This window comes from Leucoraja erinacea, chromosome 25 (genome assembly GCF_028641065.1).
Source record: "Leucoraja erinacea ecotype New England chromosome 25, Leri_hhj_1, whole genome shotgun sequence".
NCBI lineage: Eukaryota > Metazoa > Chordata > Chondrichthyes > Rajiformes > Rajidae > Leucoraja > Leucoraja erinaceus.
Window position 1 is genome coordinate 18890844 of NC_073401.1, and position 20326 is coordinate 18911169.

The 20326-nt window shown below is 43.6% G+C and overlaps 2 protein-coding genes across 3 annotated transcripts in view; both read right to left on the reverse strand.

Annotated features, from left to right (window-relative positions):
- Positions 1 to 7385, reverse strand: part of LOC129709477 (uncharacterized) — a 51318-nt gene extending 43933 nt beyond the window's left edge. Inside the window, exon 1 of one of the 2 annotated variants that reach the window (XM_055655892.1) lies at positions 7249 to 7385. The gene's annotated coding sequence lies outside the window, so the exon portion shown is untranslated. Of the gene's footprint in view, positions 1 to 6677; positions 6784 to 7248 lie in introns of those variants that run through there. The other variant, XM_055655894.1, reaches the window with a different exon arrangement.
- A 3585-nt stretch (positions 7386 to 10970) lies between these two features.
- Positions 10971 to 17026, reverse strand: LOC129709479 (transmembrane protein 17B-like). Its single transcript, XM_055655900.1, has 4 exons — positions 16470 to 17026; positions 13475 to 13578; positions 12540 to 12653; positions 10971 to 12017 (listed from the first exon to the last, which is right to left on the reverse strand). The coding sequence occupies exons 1-4, from the start codon at positions 16603 to 16605 to the stop codon at positions 11718 to 11720; spliced, it is 654 nt and encodes a 217-aa protein (XP_055511875.1). The 5' UTR covers positions 16606 to 17026; the 3' UTR covers positions 10971 to 11717.
- Positions 17027 to 20326: the final 3300 nt, after the last annotated feature.

Sequence of the window (20326 nt, forward strand, 5' to 3'; positions counted from 1 at the left end):
AATCTCAACCTGGGGCATTCATCACAACTGCATGAATAGAGTCTGGAAAATGGTGCCAGTCCGAAATGTCACCTACCATCTCTCTCCATGGATGCCGCCTGACACACTGGGTTATTCCAGCACTTTGCGTCAATCTTTTGCTTGACTGGACTCTGCATCTCGGTGAATTGGCCAAGAGAGTGTCCAGATATAGAAACATAGAAAATAGGTGCAGGAGTAGGCCATTCGCCCCTTCGAGCCTGCACCGCCATTCAATATGATCATGGCTGATCATCCAACTCAGTATCCCATCCCTGCCTTCTCTCCATACCCCCTGATCCCTTTAGCCACAAGGGCCACATCGAACTCCCTCTTAAATATAGCCAATGAACTGGCCTCAACTACCTTCTGAGGCAGAGAATTCCACAGATTCACCACTCTCTGTGTAAAAAATTATTTTCTCATCTTGGTCCTAAAAGACTTCCCTCTTATCCTTAAACTGACCCCTAGTTCTGGACTTCCCCAACATCGGGAATAATCTTCCTCTTCCTGTCCAACCCCTTAAGAATTTTGTAAGTTTCTATAAGATCCCCCCTCAATCTTCTGAATTCTAGCGAGTACAAGCCGAGTCTATCCAGTCTTTTTTCATATGAAAGTCCTGCCATCCCAGGAATCAGTCTGGTGAACCTTCTCTGTACTCCCTCTATGGCAAGAATGTCTTTCCTCAGATTGGGAGACCAAAACTGTACGCAATACTCCAGATGTGGTCTCACCAAGACCATGTACAACTGCAGTAGAACCTCCCTGCTCTTATACTCAAATCCTTTTGCTATTGTACTGCGATGCTCAAGTAAAGGTTCACCGTCATCTGCAGACGTCTCTGTGACAGTGAATAGTGCAATTCTAAATAATCTGGGAGAGGCTACATTTTATAACCAGTACCTCTCACACCCTGATTGCAAGTTGGTCGTTGACAGATCGAAACAATTGCAACAAGCTTTTTCCACTTGAAGTGTTAAAGTCTCGGTACCCAAGAAGGATCTGCTCCACAGGTCAAAGCTTCAGTAACAGGTCACCAGGTCAAAGCTTCAGTAACAAATGGGTTAGAAGGATCCTGCTGGCATGATATGATCTGCGGCCCAGATCGTGCCGAGTCAGGCAAGCCACTGCACCTTTCCACGATGGTTTAAGTTTCAAAAAGTTTCAGGATACGTCCACTGTGAACTGCCTACTTTTTATTTCACACACAACCATATACCACAAATTAGCACCCGTTTTGCCACAGGGAGGGACAGGAAATCAATTCCAATTGGTTTCTTATTAACCGCTAGAATGCTACTTGGCATTCTTCTTTCTTTGATATTCAAACCTGGATTGAAAATGATAACCTCTCCTGTTGTCTCCAACCCACACAGATCATGAAAGACTTTAAATTCAACCTTCAAAATAAAAGCAGTTTTTCCAGCTACAATGACGATTTTGTAATGCAGCAAAAGCGACCAAATGTTATTGTTCTGTTTGGATGATTTGTGTTCAAGGAAGTGTACAGATCTAAAGACTAACGACACCCAGACACACAGAGGTTTACGGAGACATAAGGGACCGGAGATGCTGGAATCCAGGGTAAACAGGGTTGAGGTACCTGACCCACTGAGCTCCTCCAGCAGCTTGTTAGTTGGGAAAAGCAGCCAACCCCCCCTCCCCGAACCACGGCCCCTCCGCCGGCAGTCAAGAATGGGCCACGTGGGTGCCATATGTGCCGCAGAGAACAAAGGACCCAACCTTAAGGAGCAGCCAAGAAAACAAAGGGGGACCCATCTTGGGGGAGGGGGCAGAGGGTCCTATTGGGGACTAAATGGAATATTTTGTAACTTTGACAGTGCCCTCCCTACATGTGGCGACTCTTTGCATAGGACAAAGAATCCCACTATGACATCACGGGATAATAAAGCATCATTCATTCAACAGTCCCCCGCCCAACAAAGGCCCAGCCAACAGTAACGTGACCACCTCAGCAAGTCACCTGTAGCTGCCACCATTAACTGCAATGCAGTTGGCTGCTGCTTGAAACGTATTGTCCAGGTGTGGCCTGACCTTCCACCAATACCCTCACCCACGTTACACTCATTCACTGGTAAATATCCTTTTGTTTGTCTGGATACCTCCAGCCATGACTCACTCACTCCAAGGTAACCACAACAACTCTCCCAGCTTCTCAATGCAATCCAGTCAAGGATCCGTTGTGATCAATCTAACCCGTTATTAATACAGAGTCCGCGGTATAGACTTCCCTCAGCATCTGGAGAGGAGCCGCAGAACAGTGCAGAAGCATAGAAACACTTCTGGCTTCAGATGCATGGATCGCAATTCAAGTCTGCCCAAGTCCTGAACCTTTGTCAATGGAGGGCGGGCTCCCTTCAGAATCTGGTTGTACCAGCACAACCCAGCAAACAAACCACAGCAAGTGTCAGCCAGGGTGACGTGGGTGTATGGGAGGTCTGGTCAGAGGACCGATGGGGGAGGGAAGGGGTGATTGGGCAGGAGAGGGGACGGGCACCAGGCGAGTGGTGCGTGATGGTGTGGAGGGCAGAAAGTGCAAGGGAGAGCTGGTGAGAAGCTAACACCAGGGGACAAGTAAGATGTCAAGTTTTCCAACAATCTGACGGACTGTTCTATGGTTTTACACCAACTATGAAAGCTCCTTGATTCATGTATGTTACTCCAGAGCTTTGCAAACCCCCCTGTATCCTTGAAACTACATCGGAGATCTTTAGCAGTTAGTTGTTGTTGCCCAAACACAATGGAACTCACTGCACTAAAGAATTTGTCAGTGCATCGGGTTAAAAAACAGGAAAAAGAATGGAAACACCCAGTGTTATTGTGAAGCCTGGCTGAAAATAATTGTTGCCTTACTTACACAATCTATTGTGTATAGTTTTTCTACAAACACCCTCCCACCAGAATTGCACCTTATATTGCTCTTGGGCAGCTTACAACCTATTGGTATGAATATTGATTTATTTAACTTCATAAACCTTGCTTTCCCTCGCTCTCCATCCCTCCCCCACCCTAGTTCCCCGACTTGTTTCACTGACCTTCTGATTAATGTTACTGATTGTACGCCTCCTTGGCACCTTCCTCAGCGAACAATGAACCATTCTACATGTCCTTACCATCGTCTACTATGATCTGTCATTTTCACACCTTACCCTTCCATATCTCTAGACTCCCTCTCCCCTGAGTCTCAGTCTGAAGAAGGATCTCGACCTGAAACGGCACCTATTCCTTTTCTCTTTTAGTGCCCATCTTCGCCACTAATTGTCAGGATCCGTTACTGCCCTCGTTCCGCAGTCCACAATTAACAATCTAACATCAGGGCCCGTCCAGCATCAGGCCGCTCCCATTCGCCATCACTAGCCCGAACACGAGGCAGCCTGTACCATCCCTTTCCCCTTCCTGACATCGGGCCTGAGCCCAGACAGTGGGCAAGGATTGTGGTCACGAAATTCCTGCGCACAGAATTACCAGGTGTAACTACCTGCTCGGGACAAAGAACACCTGGAACACACCAACCACCCAGTCTAGTTCCCCCCAAAAACGTGAATAATTCACAAGGAAACTGGAGACAAGAGGGTGCGGGTGCTGGACTAGCAAAACAAATCAATGGAATATTCCTGACAAAGATGAATGAGGGTTTACAGTTTGTGTCATTTATTTCATCATTTGGCAAGAATCTGATCATCATCCATCTGTTCACTAGAAGGCATGAGCAGGGACTGAGAATTCGCTGCAGGGCAGCACACTTGCTGCCTTACAATGCCAGAGATCTGGGTTTGATCATAACTACAGGTGCTGTCTGTGTGGACTCTGCACGTTCTCCCTGTGACCGTATTGGTTTTCTCCGGGTGCTCCGGTTTCCTCACACATTCCAAAGATGTGCAGGTTTGTGCAGGTGCATCCCACCAACAACTAGAGGGCAGTCCCGAGCTACTATCTACTCATCGGAGACCCTTGGACTCTCTTCGATCAGACTTTACCTTGCACTAAACATTATTCAGTTTATCATGTATCAGTACTACGCGGATAGCTCAATTGTAATCATGGATTGTCTTTCCAACTGGTCAGCAGGCAACAAAAGCTTTTCACTGTACCTCGGTACAGGTGGCAATTAACTAAACAAAGAAATCAACCCAAATCTGTAACAGCCTTGCTGTCTAGACAGCATTCTGGTGAACTTCTTCTGCACCCTCTCCAAAATCTTCACATCTTTCCTGTAACAGAGCTGCACGCAATACTCTAGCAGCAGCCAAACTATAGTCCTCTAAGCCTGCAATATGACTTCCTGACTAGCATACAGTCATGACCAATGAAGTCAAGCATACTATAGACTTTCTTTACCACTCCCATCTACTTGTGTTGCCATCTTTGGGGAGCAATGGGCTTGGACCTCAAGATCCCCTTTACCTCAATACTGTTAAAGGTCTTGCATTAACTGTACACTTTCCTCTTGCTTTGATCTCCTGAACTCTCACATCTCTGTTGCCTCTCTCAATACCCTGGGATAGACCCCATCAGGTCCTGGGATTTATCTATTTTAAAACTCTTCAAGAGCCCCAACACCTCCTCCTCCTTGACTCAAACTGCCCATGCATACTAGTATTCTCCACACTGATATCACTGTACTTCTCCTTGGTGAATACAGATGCTAAGTACACGTTTAGCACCTCGCCTACATCCTCTCTCCAACCATAGATTCCCTCCTTTATCTTTGAGCTGTCCTACCTTCTCCCTGGTCACCCTCTTGTGATTAACGTACGTATCAAAAGCATTCTTTAGTCAGCCTCGCCAATTACATTTCATGTCCCTCCTTAGCAGTACTAATCACCTGCAAGTTCTTTCCTCCTTGATTTAAATTCCACAAAGACCCTGTCTGATGTCATCTTTCTAACCCTTACACGGAGGTACAGGCAGGACACGACTTTCAGCCGGGCCCCATAGCAGAAGCGTTCAAGTCGCAGGGCTGGAAACTGATCTAATTCTGCTACCACCATCATCTATTGTAGCAAGTGATGGCTCCCATTGATTGTCGCTGGAAGTTTGCATCCTATTCAGGACGGACAATGACAGCGATGTCAACACTTGAAACAAGATGGACACGAAAGAAGGACTTTCACCCCACAATGTCTTTTTGTTGGCACATACGCTTTGGTTTTCTTTCTGACCAAATTTACAACCTCTTTGGTTATCCAAGGTTATGTTAACTTGCCATCCTTGCCCTTCCTCCTTATTGGAACATACAGGTCCAAATTATTCTGGAATCCAATCTCCAGATTATTCCCCTCGTCCTCAACTCACTGACCAACAGATATAATTTCTCCCAGTCCATTTCCATTAACTCTGAACCAAATTTCCTCCTCAACTTTCAAGTTCCTGAAAGTAAGTTGAGAGTCCAACACTTTAAAAAAATGTTAGTATAAGATGGTGCCTGAAATGTGGCGACTCTTGTCTGACTCAATATGGTCTATCCTACACTCTTGTACTTAGCATGATTGTGCCTAATGTATAGTAGGTTTGTCACTGAGTTGTACATTAAAAAAAAGAATTTCACTGCACAGGTGATGATAAAGTACCATTGAACCACTGAAGTACAACCCATGGTTTGGAGTATAACCCATGGTTTGTGAAAATGCTTCTCATACTTAACCTTTGGTGTTTGGTTATCATTCCAGTAAATCCACGCTGCACTCCTTCCAATCCTGAATATCCTTCCTCAAGAAGGCTCAGAATTAAATGTTTCGGAAGAACGCGATCTCGAGCCCACAGTGTGCCATGTGTGCTGTAATCACTGGTCTGTTTAGCTATAAAACACCTTCTGACCCTTTATATTCCAGGCTAAAGAAGGTCCATCTGTCTCCTCAGATTCTGGTGAACTTCTACCGCTGCACCATCGAGAGCATCCTTACCAACTGTATATGGCAACTGCTCTGTCTCCGACCGGAAAGCACTGCAGAGGGTGGTGAAAATTGCCCAACACATCACCGGTTCCTCACTCCCCTCCAGCCACCCACCCCTGGCCGATTCTTCAACCGCATGAAAGCTTCACAAATGTTCATGATCACCTTACTCTGAGACCAACATTAACGCGTGATTGGAGTTCCCCGGCATCGAGTCCTGGCCGGTTGCCGTGGTAACACTGGCCTCAGGACCACATCTGCCGGAGGTGCTATAGGCTGGGACACTTTCAGCAAAACGCCCAGTAGGCCATTGATATATATATTTTAAAACATAGGAATACAGACCATGCCATTTGTCACAGGAGCACTAGTCACCCACAACACAAACTCAGTCCAGGACTACATCAACACAGCGGAAGACAGACACAAAATGCTGGAGTACCTCAGTGGATCAGGCAGCCTCTCCGGCGAAGACGCGTGTCTGTATTGAAACAGTGTTTTATTGTAACAAGAAAAGATTCGGGCAAAGTCCAAGATGCTACTCGCACCGAAACAAAACGGTATCCAAGTAGGCAGCGGTCAGATGCAGAAAATTCCCCAACCCACCCCCAACAAACAAATCCTTTGTCCAACTCCTTTCACAAACCTCAAACAATGTAACAAACGCACAGATTCTTACAATCCGCTCGCTTGACTTGCAAAGAAAAAAGTTACAAGATGCCGATTCCCTCGGTTCTCACTGACCTGAAGTGGCACAATGAGAACCCGCCGCACGATGGTCGGTTTATGTCCCTCGGCTGTTAGACTGCAGCCAGCGGCCGGGCCGGTCCGGGCCGGTCCAGGGGGAGGCAGGGTCAAGGGGGGAGGGAGGGAGCGCCGCTGATCACATCTCACTTTCTCCACAACCCAGGCGCATTTTCAGTCGCGATTTAAAAAAAACAGCGACTTGTTCACGAATTGGCGCCGTATCCGAGCAAAAATAAACCCAACAACAATCCCGCAGGAAGGAGTTTTAAAGCTGAAAAGTTTCTAATCGTAGGGTCAGCGGCAGGGATCCGGCGGCGGGGACGCGGGAGAGAAGTCTCGGGGGCGAGTGAGGGGGAGAATGGGGGTGAGGAGGAGACTGTGGGACAAGGCGGGGGAGACTGGAGGGCAGGGGCCGGATAACGAAGCTCTCTCGGCAGCTGCGACAACAGGCGACGGTCCGGTCCGGCCTCCCCTCCCCTCCCCCCGGGTCTCTCCCTCCCCTCCCTGCCAGCTCCGGTGGGAGTGAATCCTGGATCCCACCGCTCGGCTCAGACTGGCGGTTCTGTACCTGAGGTCGCCGCTGCCGCTGCCGCCGCCGCTGCCGACCCGGCCAAGCCGCTCCACACCCGCACCCGCACCACACTCCGGAGCAGTTCCGGATTAGAGCGGCGACAAAGGGCCAGGAGACTCCTGGAGCGGCCGGGCATCGGCACAAGCAACACCGGGCTCTGGCGGGGGGAGCGCGAATTACAGCAGGTGCGGGGCTGGGGAGAGGAGCGAGCACCGACTCCGCTCTCCGCACCTAAGGGAGGGAGGTGTTCCCTGTCCGGGTGGTCAGGCCCAGGTTAAACCAGTGTTTAAGAAGTCTGAAGAAGGGTTTCGGCCCGAAACGTTGCCCATTTCCTTCGCTCCATAGATGCTGCTGCACCCGCTGAGTTTCTCCAGCTTTTTTGTGTAACCCCAGGTTAAACCAGGACGGGAGAAACCCATCGGCTTCTGTTCAGGAGCCTCGTCGCCCCCTAGGTTGAGAATTCCGAAGAATGCAGACATTTCTCTCATCTCCGCGCCGAATCCATCGCCTTCTGCTCCGTACTGACGAACTTTCTCCCACAACCAGCTTGCCCAAATCTCTAACAACATGTTTCAATGTTAACATCTCTCATTCTTCTAAACCTGAGGAAAATATTGCTCTGATTTTCTCACAAATCCACATTCTCCGAAACCACAGAATCTTCACTGCATTCCCTCTGTATCATTTTTCTTAGGAAACCCAACAACACACAAATACTCCTAGGTAGACACAGAATGCTGAAGTAACTCAGCGGGACAGGCAGCATCTCTGGAGACAAGGAATGGGTGACATTTCTGGTCGAGATCCTTCTTCAGACTGAGAGTCAGGGGAGAGGGAGAGGGAGACACCGAGATATGAAAGGGTGAGGTGTGAAAACGAGACAACAAAGGGGACAACGTTCAAGGAAAATGTAGAATCGATTATTGTTCGCTAGGGGAAGTTGACAACGAAGCATACAAAGATAAAATGTAATCATGACAGTGAGACTGGTCGATGATCGAGGATGGGGAGGGATGGAGACAGAGGGAAAGCATTGGTTACTTGAAGTTAGAGAAGTCAATATTCATACCGTTGAGTTGTCACCTTTTGTGCCTATTCTTGGGGGCATAATGTTTGGTCTCAGATTGTTCCTCAAACTGCGATTAGTCCACATGTGACCCTCTCACACCACCCGAGAAAAATAATTTAACCCCCTGTCTTTGCTTATTGTCTTTATCAATAGATAACAGAATCTTTGGAATTCCCTCCAGAGTAGTGCTGTGGAGGCTTGATTGCTGAGCATATTCAAGAAAGTGTTTAAGAAGGAATTGCAGATGCAGGAAAATCGAAGGTAGACAAAAGTGCTGGAGAAACTCAGCGGGTGCAGTAGCATCTATGGAGCGAAGGAAATAGGCAACGTTTAGGGCCGAAACCATTCTTCACACTGATGGGGGGGGGGCTCTAAACTGTAGGTTAGGTCCAGACAGATTATGGGACTGATCATATACAGTAACCACTAATTAAATCGGGGATCAGTGACTGATGCTATTTTAGTAATTTGTAATTGTGGCAAAACTATTTGCAGATGGTGTAATGTACATAAAGATTGTTTCATTACAGGATACTAGTAATCCAACTTGTTGTAAGCTGTGGGTTTGAACCACTATAGTATGTGAAGGAGCACATACAGTATCAGTACCTGCATGAGGAGTCCTTGCAAACTGATTCCTGCCATGTGCAAGAACAAGTAACTTATCCTGGAAAGAAGTTGTTCATATACATGCCAGGAATCAGCTTGCAAAGCCTCCTCATGCAGCACTGACCTGTGTTCAATCGCTTGTGTGTGTCTAGTGCATACATCCTATATTCAAGTCCTCTATATTCAAGAAAGTGATTGATAGATTTTTTTTGGATATTTAAGAAATCGATGGATATTGTGTAGTTGCAGGTGTAAAGCAAGCAAAGGGCTCACTCCTGCCTCCACATGCAGATTGCTGTACTCCTGGCGAATCCTAACTGAAGACCCCAGTAACTAATACCATCATCTATTGGAAAGGCGAGTTCTGCTTTAAGAGGTTTTTGGCCCCAATGTAAAAAGGACTTGTATTTTATTCACAGGCACCAACAATCCCAAGCAGTTGATGGCCATTGTGGTTCTTTCGAAGTATATCAATTGAAGAAATGCTGCAGCCAATTTATGTACAGCAAGTTCTCACAGACTTGCAATCTGTTTAATGACGTGAACCGAGGAATAGATATTGAGAAAAGCATCTCTTTTCTGACCGCGCCTTTGCGGTTGCAGCCCCTAGACTGTGGAACAGCATCCCCTTTCCCATCAGAACTGCCCCCTCCATCGACTCTTTTAAGTCAAGACTAAAGACTTATCTATACTCCCAAGCCTTTCTTGACGTCCACTGAGTGAGGACTACATGTATATATGTATGCCGTTTGTTTTGTTGTGCTATTCTTATAACAAATGTAAAGCAGTTTCGCCAACGAGAATTGTTTTTTAAATGTGCTATATAAATAAATGTGAAGTTAAGCACCTTTAAAAATAGCAGCCTTGAATTATCAGGCACAAGCATTACAGGACTGTGGGGTCGAAATTCCACAAAACAAACTATTGTATAAAGTTCCTTTATTAAATGGGGGAAAAAACTGAACATCTAGCCATGGTAATACCACTCAAGGGAGTAAATGGGCTGGTACATGGCGAAAGAGGTCGCCAGCGCATTGTGCAAAACTGTTACATCTGAATTTCAGACCTATTCCTGTGTGCATGGAATTATCCTCACAATCCAAAAGTGGTTACAAGGAAAATAAAATTCTCAGAGTACAGCTGTAGAAATCTACAAGAGAGGGGTCATGTTCTGGGCTGTTCTATGTCATATCAAGAAGACTGCAGAATTGGTTTAGACAGACACTGTTGAAAATTGAAAGATGATTACTATCCGCAAGGTAAACCTTGCCAAAGACAAATGGTTCATATTTCAGGCTATCAGTGTTGAGTTACATGACAAGGGACCAACAAAGAAACACTGTCAATGGCCAGTCAGCAAGGAGAGCACAGCTTGGTAACCAATCAGCAACTGATCATGCAGATGACTGTGCGCTTGCATGACTTTGCAACAGGGCCGAAGAGTGGGAGGTATGAATATCAACACCAGTCAAAACAACGGATCCAGTCAGATGAACTCTAAACTGTGGGTTTGGTCCAGACAGATTATGGGACTGATCATATACAGTAACCACTAATTAAACCGGGGATCTCTGAGTGGTGCTATTTTAGTGATTTGTAATTGTGGCAACACTATTTGCAGATGGTGTAATGTACATAAAGATTATTTCATTACAGGATACTAGTAATCCAACTTGTTGTAAGCTGTGGGTTTGAACCACTATAGTATGTGAAGGAGCACATACAGTATCAGTACCTGCATGAGGAGTCCTTGCAAACTGATTCCTGCCATGTGCAGGAACAAGGAATTTATCCTGGAAAGAAGTTGTTCATATACATGCCAGGAATCAGCTTGCAAAGCCTCCTCATGCAGCACTGATTTGTGTTCAATCGCTTGTGTGTGTCTAGTGCATACATCCTATTGTACACACCATTATACATATCAGAGGCCTTGCCTCTCGGATTTCTCTACCTTAGGGCAATGTGTGTTCCTTCAGATTCAGATTCAATTTTAATTGTCATTGTCAGTGTACAGTACAGAGACAACGAAATGCATTTCACTTGTGTGTGTCTAGTGCGTACCAAAGATCTTAGAGCGGAGTGCTCTGCTCTATGATCTTTGGTGCTTACTTCCTATTGTACACACCATTATACATACTAGAGGATTTGCCTATCTGATTTCCCTTCCTTAGGGCAATGTATTTGGTTCCGGAGTTACTTTCTTCCTACCAGCGATTTGACCAAAACTGTCGATGGGGCAGGTGAGTCAAGATACAACAGAAGCTAAACCATGAGCCGCATACCAAAGTCATGGTGTTAAAGCATGAACAAAATGTTTATTGGAATAACCTTGCATATTGCACCTCAATGATAAGTTCTAGAAGACGTGTATGTGACATCAGGTTCAAGCTTGTCTGATACGCCATTTAACCATTTAATACAATCAACGACTCACATAGAGATGGGATAAAGGGAGGAAACTGGGGAAAATGCCTATGATATACAAAACAAAGAGAATTGTAAATACAACACAAACATTCAATATTAATGAACATTTTCCATTAGGGGATAATTTTATTTAAATAATTGGAAGGACAATTTTTCCTCTGACAGTATAGATCCATGATTCCTTTGGGTAATTTCGTATGGCTCAGCTAATGAAACACTACACTATTCAGGAAATATCACTGGTGCAGGAACAATGCCTTCCTGGTAACTGTCAGTCGAAGCCAGGACCTCCATATTGCTGAAGTTGTCCTGTTGGATTGTAACGTCATTAGAGTCAATGTACTTGAAAGTCCTTGGCCCGTTACACATGGAAAACTGGACCGATCTGAAATGGAATGCCTGTTTCTTGGCTTCTTTGATGCCGCTGAAAAAGCTCAGATTTGTGAAACTGTTGCAGGTAGAAGCGCTTCACAAGGTGGTTGGTCATTTCCCTGAGGGCGCGGAATCCCACAACCAACTCGAGAACCAGGAGGCTGAAGTAGATGATATGAACACCCCTTTCCAGAGGAGTGATGATGATGGATTCATCAGTGAGAAGGAACAGAATAACGGGGAGCTGGATTACAAAGGATAGCAGCCAAAATCCAGCTAACTCTGGCAGCTGGAGGATGAAGAAAAAAAAACATAAGACATGGAAGCAGTGGTAATCCATGTGTCTCCTTTCCATCACTCAGTAAGATCATGGATGATCTCTTACCTTGGTGTTACTTCCCTACACGATCCTTCATTTCCATTATATCCAACTAACAGAATGATGAACAGATGCACAGTAATGACTGTTAATTTTAAACAATGTTTAAAGTATTCTCTCTGCAACCAGCAGTATGAGAATCAACTATCGATTTGTGCACCACAACTGTGTGTATTGGAGGAATGTACAGCAATGAGAGGTTGTCCTTTCAAATGTGGTGACACCAGCAAACTTGGGAAGCTGTTAAACAAGAACTTGTATTTCTGAAACAAATCAAAGCTAAACTTGAACAGGCCTTTATTAGCTTTGCGCATACAGATCATTCAAACCAGGGAGCACCGGGTGAATCAGACGGCATATCTAGCTGTGTACCATAGATGATTGTGTAGAGAAAGAGCATTTCCAGATATCTATGATTTGAAATTCATTTACCTTCTCTTGTAAGTTTCCCATGTAGCCCAGACAGAGCCGAACACTCTCAGTCAGTGTGAGGATTATTATAGCAGCCAACAGTATCAATTGGTAGTATCCAGGTAACATGCTGTACTGGTTCAGCAAGGTGAAGAGGAGAAAGAAAGGTTAGTCAATAGAAACAATTCCTTGTCATTCAGTTGGACCACCAGTCAGGATTGAGCAGAAAAGGAAAGATCTTCACTGCAACACATCTAGTTTCTGCACTGGGTCAAATTAAGGAACTGGAGTTTGCCAACTAAGCATTATACCCAGGTGCCCTTTGCCTCATTCCAGATTGCATATCATCCTTTCCCATTAACTCATCCTGATTTCCTTTATCCCTTTCCCCAATCTCTGAGATCCATCACGATTGCTTTTTCTCACATCCCATCCTTCCAATCATCGAGGCTGCTACTTTCTGTCCCAGCTCTCTTTTGCCCTCCATCTAATGACATTCAAAATGGATATTGTGTAAACTTCTCAGTGGTTCTCTTGCTATTACAAATAATTAATTTATAATAGCTAACTATCTTCTGCCTCATTGTATGTTCTGGCAAAATTGCTATATTCTTAGTGGGAGATGTTTTGATTTGTGTTGAAATCTGTTTGCTTCAGTTCATAGAGACTTCTTTAAAAATACTCTGTGAATGTTTTGTTGGAGGCTCTGATTAAATCACCTCTTTCTCAGCAGTCCTTGAGGATCAAAGGTGACTGCATCCTTTCCACCATTGTGGATTCTGAGGGGCAATATTGAAATCAACATGGGGAGGACATGTTTAAATGAGATCTGTTGATTGATTAAGTAGATTTTGCAAATCAGAAAATTACCTGTCAGTTCTACTTTACGTTCCACAAGTTTATAACTTATTGGTTGTCATCGTGATGTTAAATAAATACTTTCAACAAGATCTCACCTTGAGATGGAGCATGACCAATTCTGACACCCACCAGAATGGAAAGAAAATGGCACTGAAGTACAATCCCATCTGTAAAGGGAGGCTGGACACTGTCTCATGAGCTGTTAGGAAAAAATAATGAATCTTCAAACATTTTTTTACTCTGCTAATTTGTAAACTATCTTATCACGTGCACACGGATTTATTTTTAAATTCCATGTATCCTTATTTGTATTGGTTCAATTATATATGATAACAAAATAAAGCCATCAATGAAAAAGTGACCAGCATCCTGAACCCAAGATATCAATCCATTTAACTATTTTTTATCTTCTGTGTGCAAAAAATGATGAGCTTAAAATCCAGTCCAAAGGGTCATTGTATTGAACATAGAACAGTGCAGAACAGGAATGGGTCCTACAGCCCACAGTGTAGTGCCAAACATGATGCTTAGTTAAACTGATATCATCTGCCTGTACTCCCTGCATTTCCATATGTCTATCTAAAAGCTTCTTAAACACTACTATTGTATCTGCCTCCAGCAACATCCCCTGGCAATGCATTCCAAGCCCCAACACCCTCTGTAAAAAAATAACATGCCCCACACATCTACATTAAACTTTTCCCCTCTCCCCTTACAGCTATGCCCTCTAGTGTTGGACATTTCCACCCTGGGAAAAGGGTTCTGACTGTTTACTCTATCTATTCTTCTCATAATTTTATAATAATAATTTATATACTTCTATCAAGTTTCCTCACAACCTCTGAAGTTCCAGAGAAAGTTCCAACCCCTCCATGTAGATCAAACCCTCTAATCGAGGCAGAATCCTGGTAAACCTCCTCTGCACCCTCTCCAAAGCCTCCACATCTTTCCTGTAATGGGACAACCAAAACTGTACACTATGATCCAAATGCAATCTAATCAGTCCCACATCCTGACTCTTATATTCAATGTCCCTAGCTATGAAGGCAAGCATACCATACCGTGCATTAAAAAAGTATTCAGACCCCTTCACTTTTTCCACATTTTGTTACGCGACAGCCTTATTCTAAAATGGATTAAATTCATATTTTTAATCATCGATCTACACACAATACCCCATAATAAAAAAGTGAAAACAGGTGATTAGAAATTTTTGCAAAGTAATTAAAAAGAAATAACTGAAATATCACATTTGCATAAATATTCAGACTATTCAGTTTTTTGTTGAGGCACCTTTTGCAGCAATTACAGCCTCAAGTCTACTTGAGTATGATGCTACAAGCTTGGCACACCCGTATTTGGGTAATTTCTCCCATTCTTCTCTGCAGATCCTCTCAAGCTCTGTCAGGTTGGATGGGGAGCGTCGATGCACAGCTATTTTCAGGTCCCTCCAGAGATGTTCGATTGGGTTCAAGTCCAGGCTCTGGCTGGGCCACTCAAGGACATTCACAAACTTGTCACGAAGCCACTCCTGCGTTGTCTTGGCTGTGTGCTTAGGGTCATTGTCCTGTTGGAAGGTAAACCTCTGCCCCAGTCTGAGGTCCAGAATGCTCTGGAGCAGGTTTTCATCAAGGATCTCTCTGTACTTTGCTACGTTCATTTTTCCCTCAACCCTGACTAGTCTCCTAGTTCCTGCCACTGAAAAACATCCCCACAGCATGGTGCTGCCATCACCATGCTTCACCGTAGGTATGGAATTGGCCAGGTGATGAGCCGTGCCTGGTTTCCTCCAGACGCGACGCTTGGCATTCAGGCCAAAGAGTTCAATCTTGGTTTCACCAGACCAGAGAATCTTGCTCCTCATGGTCTGAGAGTCCTCTAGGTGCCTTTTGGCAAACTCCAAGTGGGCTGTCATGTGCCTTTTACTGAGGAGTTGCTTCCGTCTGGCCACTCTACCGTAAAGGCCTGTTTGGTGGAGTGCTGCAGATATAGTTTTCTCCCATCTCCACAGAAGAACTCTGGAGCTATGTCAGAGTGTCCATCGGGTTTTTGGTCACCTCCATGACCAAGGCCCTTCTCCCCCGATTGCTTATGTAAATGAATACTTATATAAATGTGATATTTCAGTTATTTCTTTTTAATTGCTTTGCAAACATTTCTAAACATCTGTTATCACTTTTTTATTATGGGGTATTGTGTGTAGATTGATGATAAAAAAAATGAATGTAATCCATTTTAGAATAAGGCTCTAACGTAACAAAATGTGGAGAAAGTGAAGGGGTCGGAATACTTTCTGATTCAGTCCTCTTTCAGTAATCAACTTGAAGCAGCATGCTTGCTGCTAAATGTGGAGAATGTTGTGCATGTTGGCCAAGTGATCTCTCTGATGGCTTCTTCCTCATTCCCAATGTTATTTTTTAACAAACCCAAGGTAAATTCAAATTGTGATTTCACCAAGCTGGTTGATCTGCCCCTCACAATCATGATTTATTGCAAGTTGCAGCAAAGCAGGAAGCAATATTTTCAAGTGAAAGATTGAAATGAATATGGATAATTAAGGTAGAATGCCAAGATGAAATACAACTGAGGTGAAATATAAACTCTGTAAAATCTGCTCAAAGGTTTTATAATTGACAGAAGCGTTTCGAGCCACAAAGTTTGACAAGCAGTAATTATGATTTAATTGGCCATTGAAAGCTCATTTGCATCGCTTGTAAGAAAGAATCACGTTTTCAAGGAACTTTACAGTATCACTAGTTTTTAAACACTTAACATTTTGTCAATTTGATTAATTTGCTTAGATTCTGCTGGAGAAACTGTATGTGGGGATTATTGAATCATTAACAACCAGCTTTTCAATTTCCATCGTAAACTATGCATGCATTCAAAACCCACAGATACTGTCTTGTCATCATTACAACATGGCTATTATGAAGGAAATACGGAGATCTGTATTAAAGCCTGCAGAGTTTATTAATCATTGGATTATTCATTGCACTGTGTGGGAGTGCTCTCCCCGCATGTTCACAGATATGTTGATTGTGTTTGAAAATTACACTTCTTCACCCGTTATTTCAACAAAAATCTTACCTGGGATATTGTAGGATCGATCTTCACAGTCTCTCGTTTTGTTGCTGATAAAAAGTGTCCCGCTGAAGCTGGTCAGATTCTGTCTGATGTTATGAGGCAGAGAAGAGTATAGAGACATAACTGGTAAAGGATCCATTCTATCTGCATCAAATCCTTTCTAATCCCAGCACCATCTGCTCAGTTGTCATACACTAATCATTTGTATTAAGAGTAGAAACACTAAAAAAACATCAATATTCACTTGTAATTAAGTATTTTTCAGTACACCTGTTGCAATATTTAATGTTCAGCAAATTATCTGATATTTGTTTTTACATTAGTCAAGCTCATGTTATCTATTGAGTGTTTCCTGTTACCCTGTTGCAAGTAAGAATTCAATTTTGGTTTCTATGACAATCAAACATTATTGACTGTCTCCACTCTTTTCATAAAACTTTCATGAAGAGGTTGTCATACTTATTATTATCATTGAACTGTTAATAATGTTTAATATAATTATGTGACAATTTTTTAATTTGTGCATTTATTCTCTTACCAAGGAAAATGTAAAGGCCAAATGTACTAATTTTAAGGAAGCAGTAAGAAATATATTTATAAAATGTTCAAAAATAGCTTTGTTAAGCAATTATTACATGATTTAGTATGGCTTTTTATATTCGCTATTTCACCTAATACTCTTCTGCATCCAACATTCGGCGTCTCCAACAGCTTTGTTGCAGTCATTGAGTTGTACGTCATGAAAACAGGCCCTTCGGCCCGACTTGTCCATGCTCATAGAAACATAGAAAATAGGTGCAGGAGTAGGCCATTCAGCCCTTCGAGCCTGCACCGCCATTCAATATGACCATGGCTGATCATCCAACTCAGTATCCCATACCTGCCTTCTCTCCATACCCCCTGATCCCTTTAGCCACAAGGGCCACATCTAACTCCCTCTTAAATATAGTCATAAATTCATAATTTCATTAGTCATACAAACAAAATTAGGCCTTTCAGCCCATCGAGTCTGTGCCACCATTCAATCGTGGCTGATTCATCTTTCCCTCTCAACCCTATTCTCCTACCTGCTCCCCATAACCTTTGACACACTTACTAATCTTAGAACCTGCCAATCTCTGCTTAAAAAAAACCCCAATGACTTTGCCTCCACAGTTCTGTGACAATGAATTCCACTGATCAACCACCCTCTAACTAAAATAAATCCCTCCACATCTCCTTTCTAAAGATACATCCTTTATTCTGAGGCTATTCCCTTTGGCCAAAGACTCTCCCATGAGTGGAAACATCCTCTCTACATCCACTCTATCCAGCCTTTCACTATTCAGTAAGTTCAGTAAGTTTCAATGAGGTCCCCCCTCAACATGGCCGTCCGAAGGGGGGGTGCGCTGGGTGTGACCGCACCCCCTTTTTTCACCCAGAATAAGAGAAAAATCCCCAGAATTTTTTATTTTTTTTAAATCGGAGCTCAAATGCACCCATCCGCACCTGCGCAGTTGGGGAAGCGAGCGATGCAAAATGGCGCAGTCTCTCCGCGCGTGCGCAGTGGGCCAGGGCGGGATCATTTGTACTTTACCCATTGAGTGCAAAACCATTTTCCGCCCGCGCTGGACCCCCGCTCACCACCCCCCCCCCCCCCCCCCCCCCCCCGCTCACTTGGTCTAGTTCTCCTTAATTCTACCACAACTAGTGAAGAAGCTGCTAAAGCTATTGCCAACCTCTCAGATGCTCAGAAGCTGTACCTCATACTGAATCACTATTGTGCCTTCCATAAGAATGGATGCTGGCGAAGATTTAATCCTGACTAGTTACGAGCATACCCCTGGCTTGTATATAGCGATCATGTGGATGGCGTCTTTTGCCTACCTGTGCCTTGTTTGTGAACAACAGGAAATCATTTGTCGTCAAGTCAAGGTAAGTCAAGTCTATTTGTCACATACACATACAAGATGTGCAGTAAAATGAAAGTGGCAATGCCTGCGGATTGTGCAAAACAACGGAACAGGTGCTCCTGAATGTATATTGCCATTTACCACTACCTCTACTAATGCAAGGGCATTCTTTGGCCTTGCCCTGTAAACCAACCCTGGTTCCGCAAATCCCGTCATGCCACCCCCCTTTTTGAAAAGCTTCGTACGGGCCTGCTCAATATTCTAAACTCCAGCGAGTACAGGCCCAGTGCTGTCAAACGCACATAATATGTTAACCGAATCATCCCCGGGATCATTCTCATAAAACACCTCTGGACCATTCTAGAAAGCCAGCTCATCCCTCCAGATATAGGGCCCAAACTGCTCACAATTATCCAAATGTGGTCTGACCAGTCCCTTATAAAGCATTAGCATCAGATCCCTGTTTTTATATTCTAATCCTCTGAAAATAAATACTAACATTGAATTTGCCTTCCTTACTACAATACAATTTTACAAATTAACCTTTTGAGAATCTTATACCAGCATTCCCAAGTACATTTGCACCTCCGATTTCTGATTCAACAAGCATTGTGCTTGAATAAATCCTTCGAGCAACAAGCAGTGTCAATAAACTTATTTGCATTGTGGCATTTCTCCATCCTTTCCAGTAGTGTCAATTTTTTTTTTGCATTACATAAAAGTAACTTATTTTAATTTTTAACAAATGATAGGCAGTTGATACAATTAAAATGGGTGATGCAGTACAGTAACTTAGTTGTTTATGAGAATAAACTTTTCGTGGATGGGCAAGTTGAGAAAACGATGAATTAAATATATTGGATCCTGGTCTTCAAACACAAAACTTTAGAGCACAGATGCACAGTTATGCTCAACTGTCATACAACACTTATCCAAATGTCTGAAGAAGGGTTTCGGCCCGAAACGTTGCCTATTTCCTTCGCTCCATAGATGCTGCTGCACCCGCTGAGTTTCTCCAGCTTTTTTGTGTAACCTGTCATACAACACTTGTTGAGTTGAGTTCTGCCCACACATTTGAAGGATTCCGAAGTCCCTTCTAAGACACAAAATAAGATTTAAAGGATTCGAGAGATGAGGAATTGCATGCAAAATAGAGAAACAAATGAAGCCTATTGAGAGAATTACAGGTGCATAAAATATTAAGGGTTTTCACAGATTCAATAGAAGGTAATGTCCTCCTTAATTGTGGAATCAAAGATACAGTAGGCAGATTTGAATTGATTGGCAAAAGATCCAAGGTTGACTTGAAAAACCTCCTTAGATACCCAGTGCTTATGATGTAGAATGCACAATGTGAGAGTATAGGGATTGAAGTTCAACTTTGCCTTTCAAAATGAAACTGGATAAACCTCCAAGGCAAAAGAAGTGCATGCCAATGCATGGTGCATATTGCAGAGGCACCAATGGTGAAACATCTGCACTGCTCTGATGTATTGTTGCTGGTAGATCACATTTCCCAGACAGTCAAGAGTGCAGGGATCACTCTTTTGCCTGGACGTTTAATACTCCTCAAGTACGTGAAGGCCGCTCTGCTGTTCTGGAGGCAGAGGCAAATTTCATCATAAATGTTTGCTTTCACTGAGAGATGGCTCCAGACACATGGAAAGTGATGTATGGCTTCCAGGGTTTCATCAAAACCTTCCTTGGGGTGTTGTGGTACAGCAGGGTCAGGTTAGTACAAAACCTTTGTTTTACACATCCTTGGAATAGCTAGTCTGCATTCTCAGTTTTTATCTGTCTCACCAATAATATCGAGCTTTCTCACACATTGCTCGTGCAATGTACAGGTCAGAAACTTTAACTGTGTACCTCCTATTTTCTGCTTTCTTTATATGTCTGCTCTGTACAATACCCTGGACTATTACTATTCCTGAATATCCAAGACTTCACTGCTTTCTGCTATGAGAT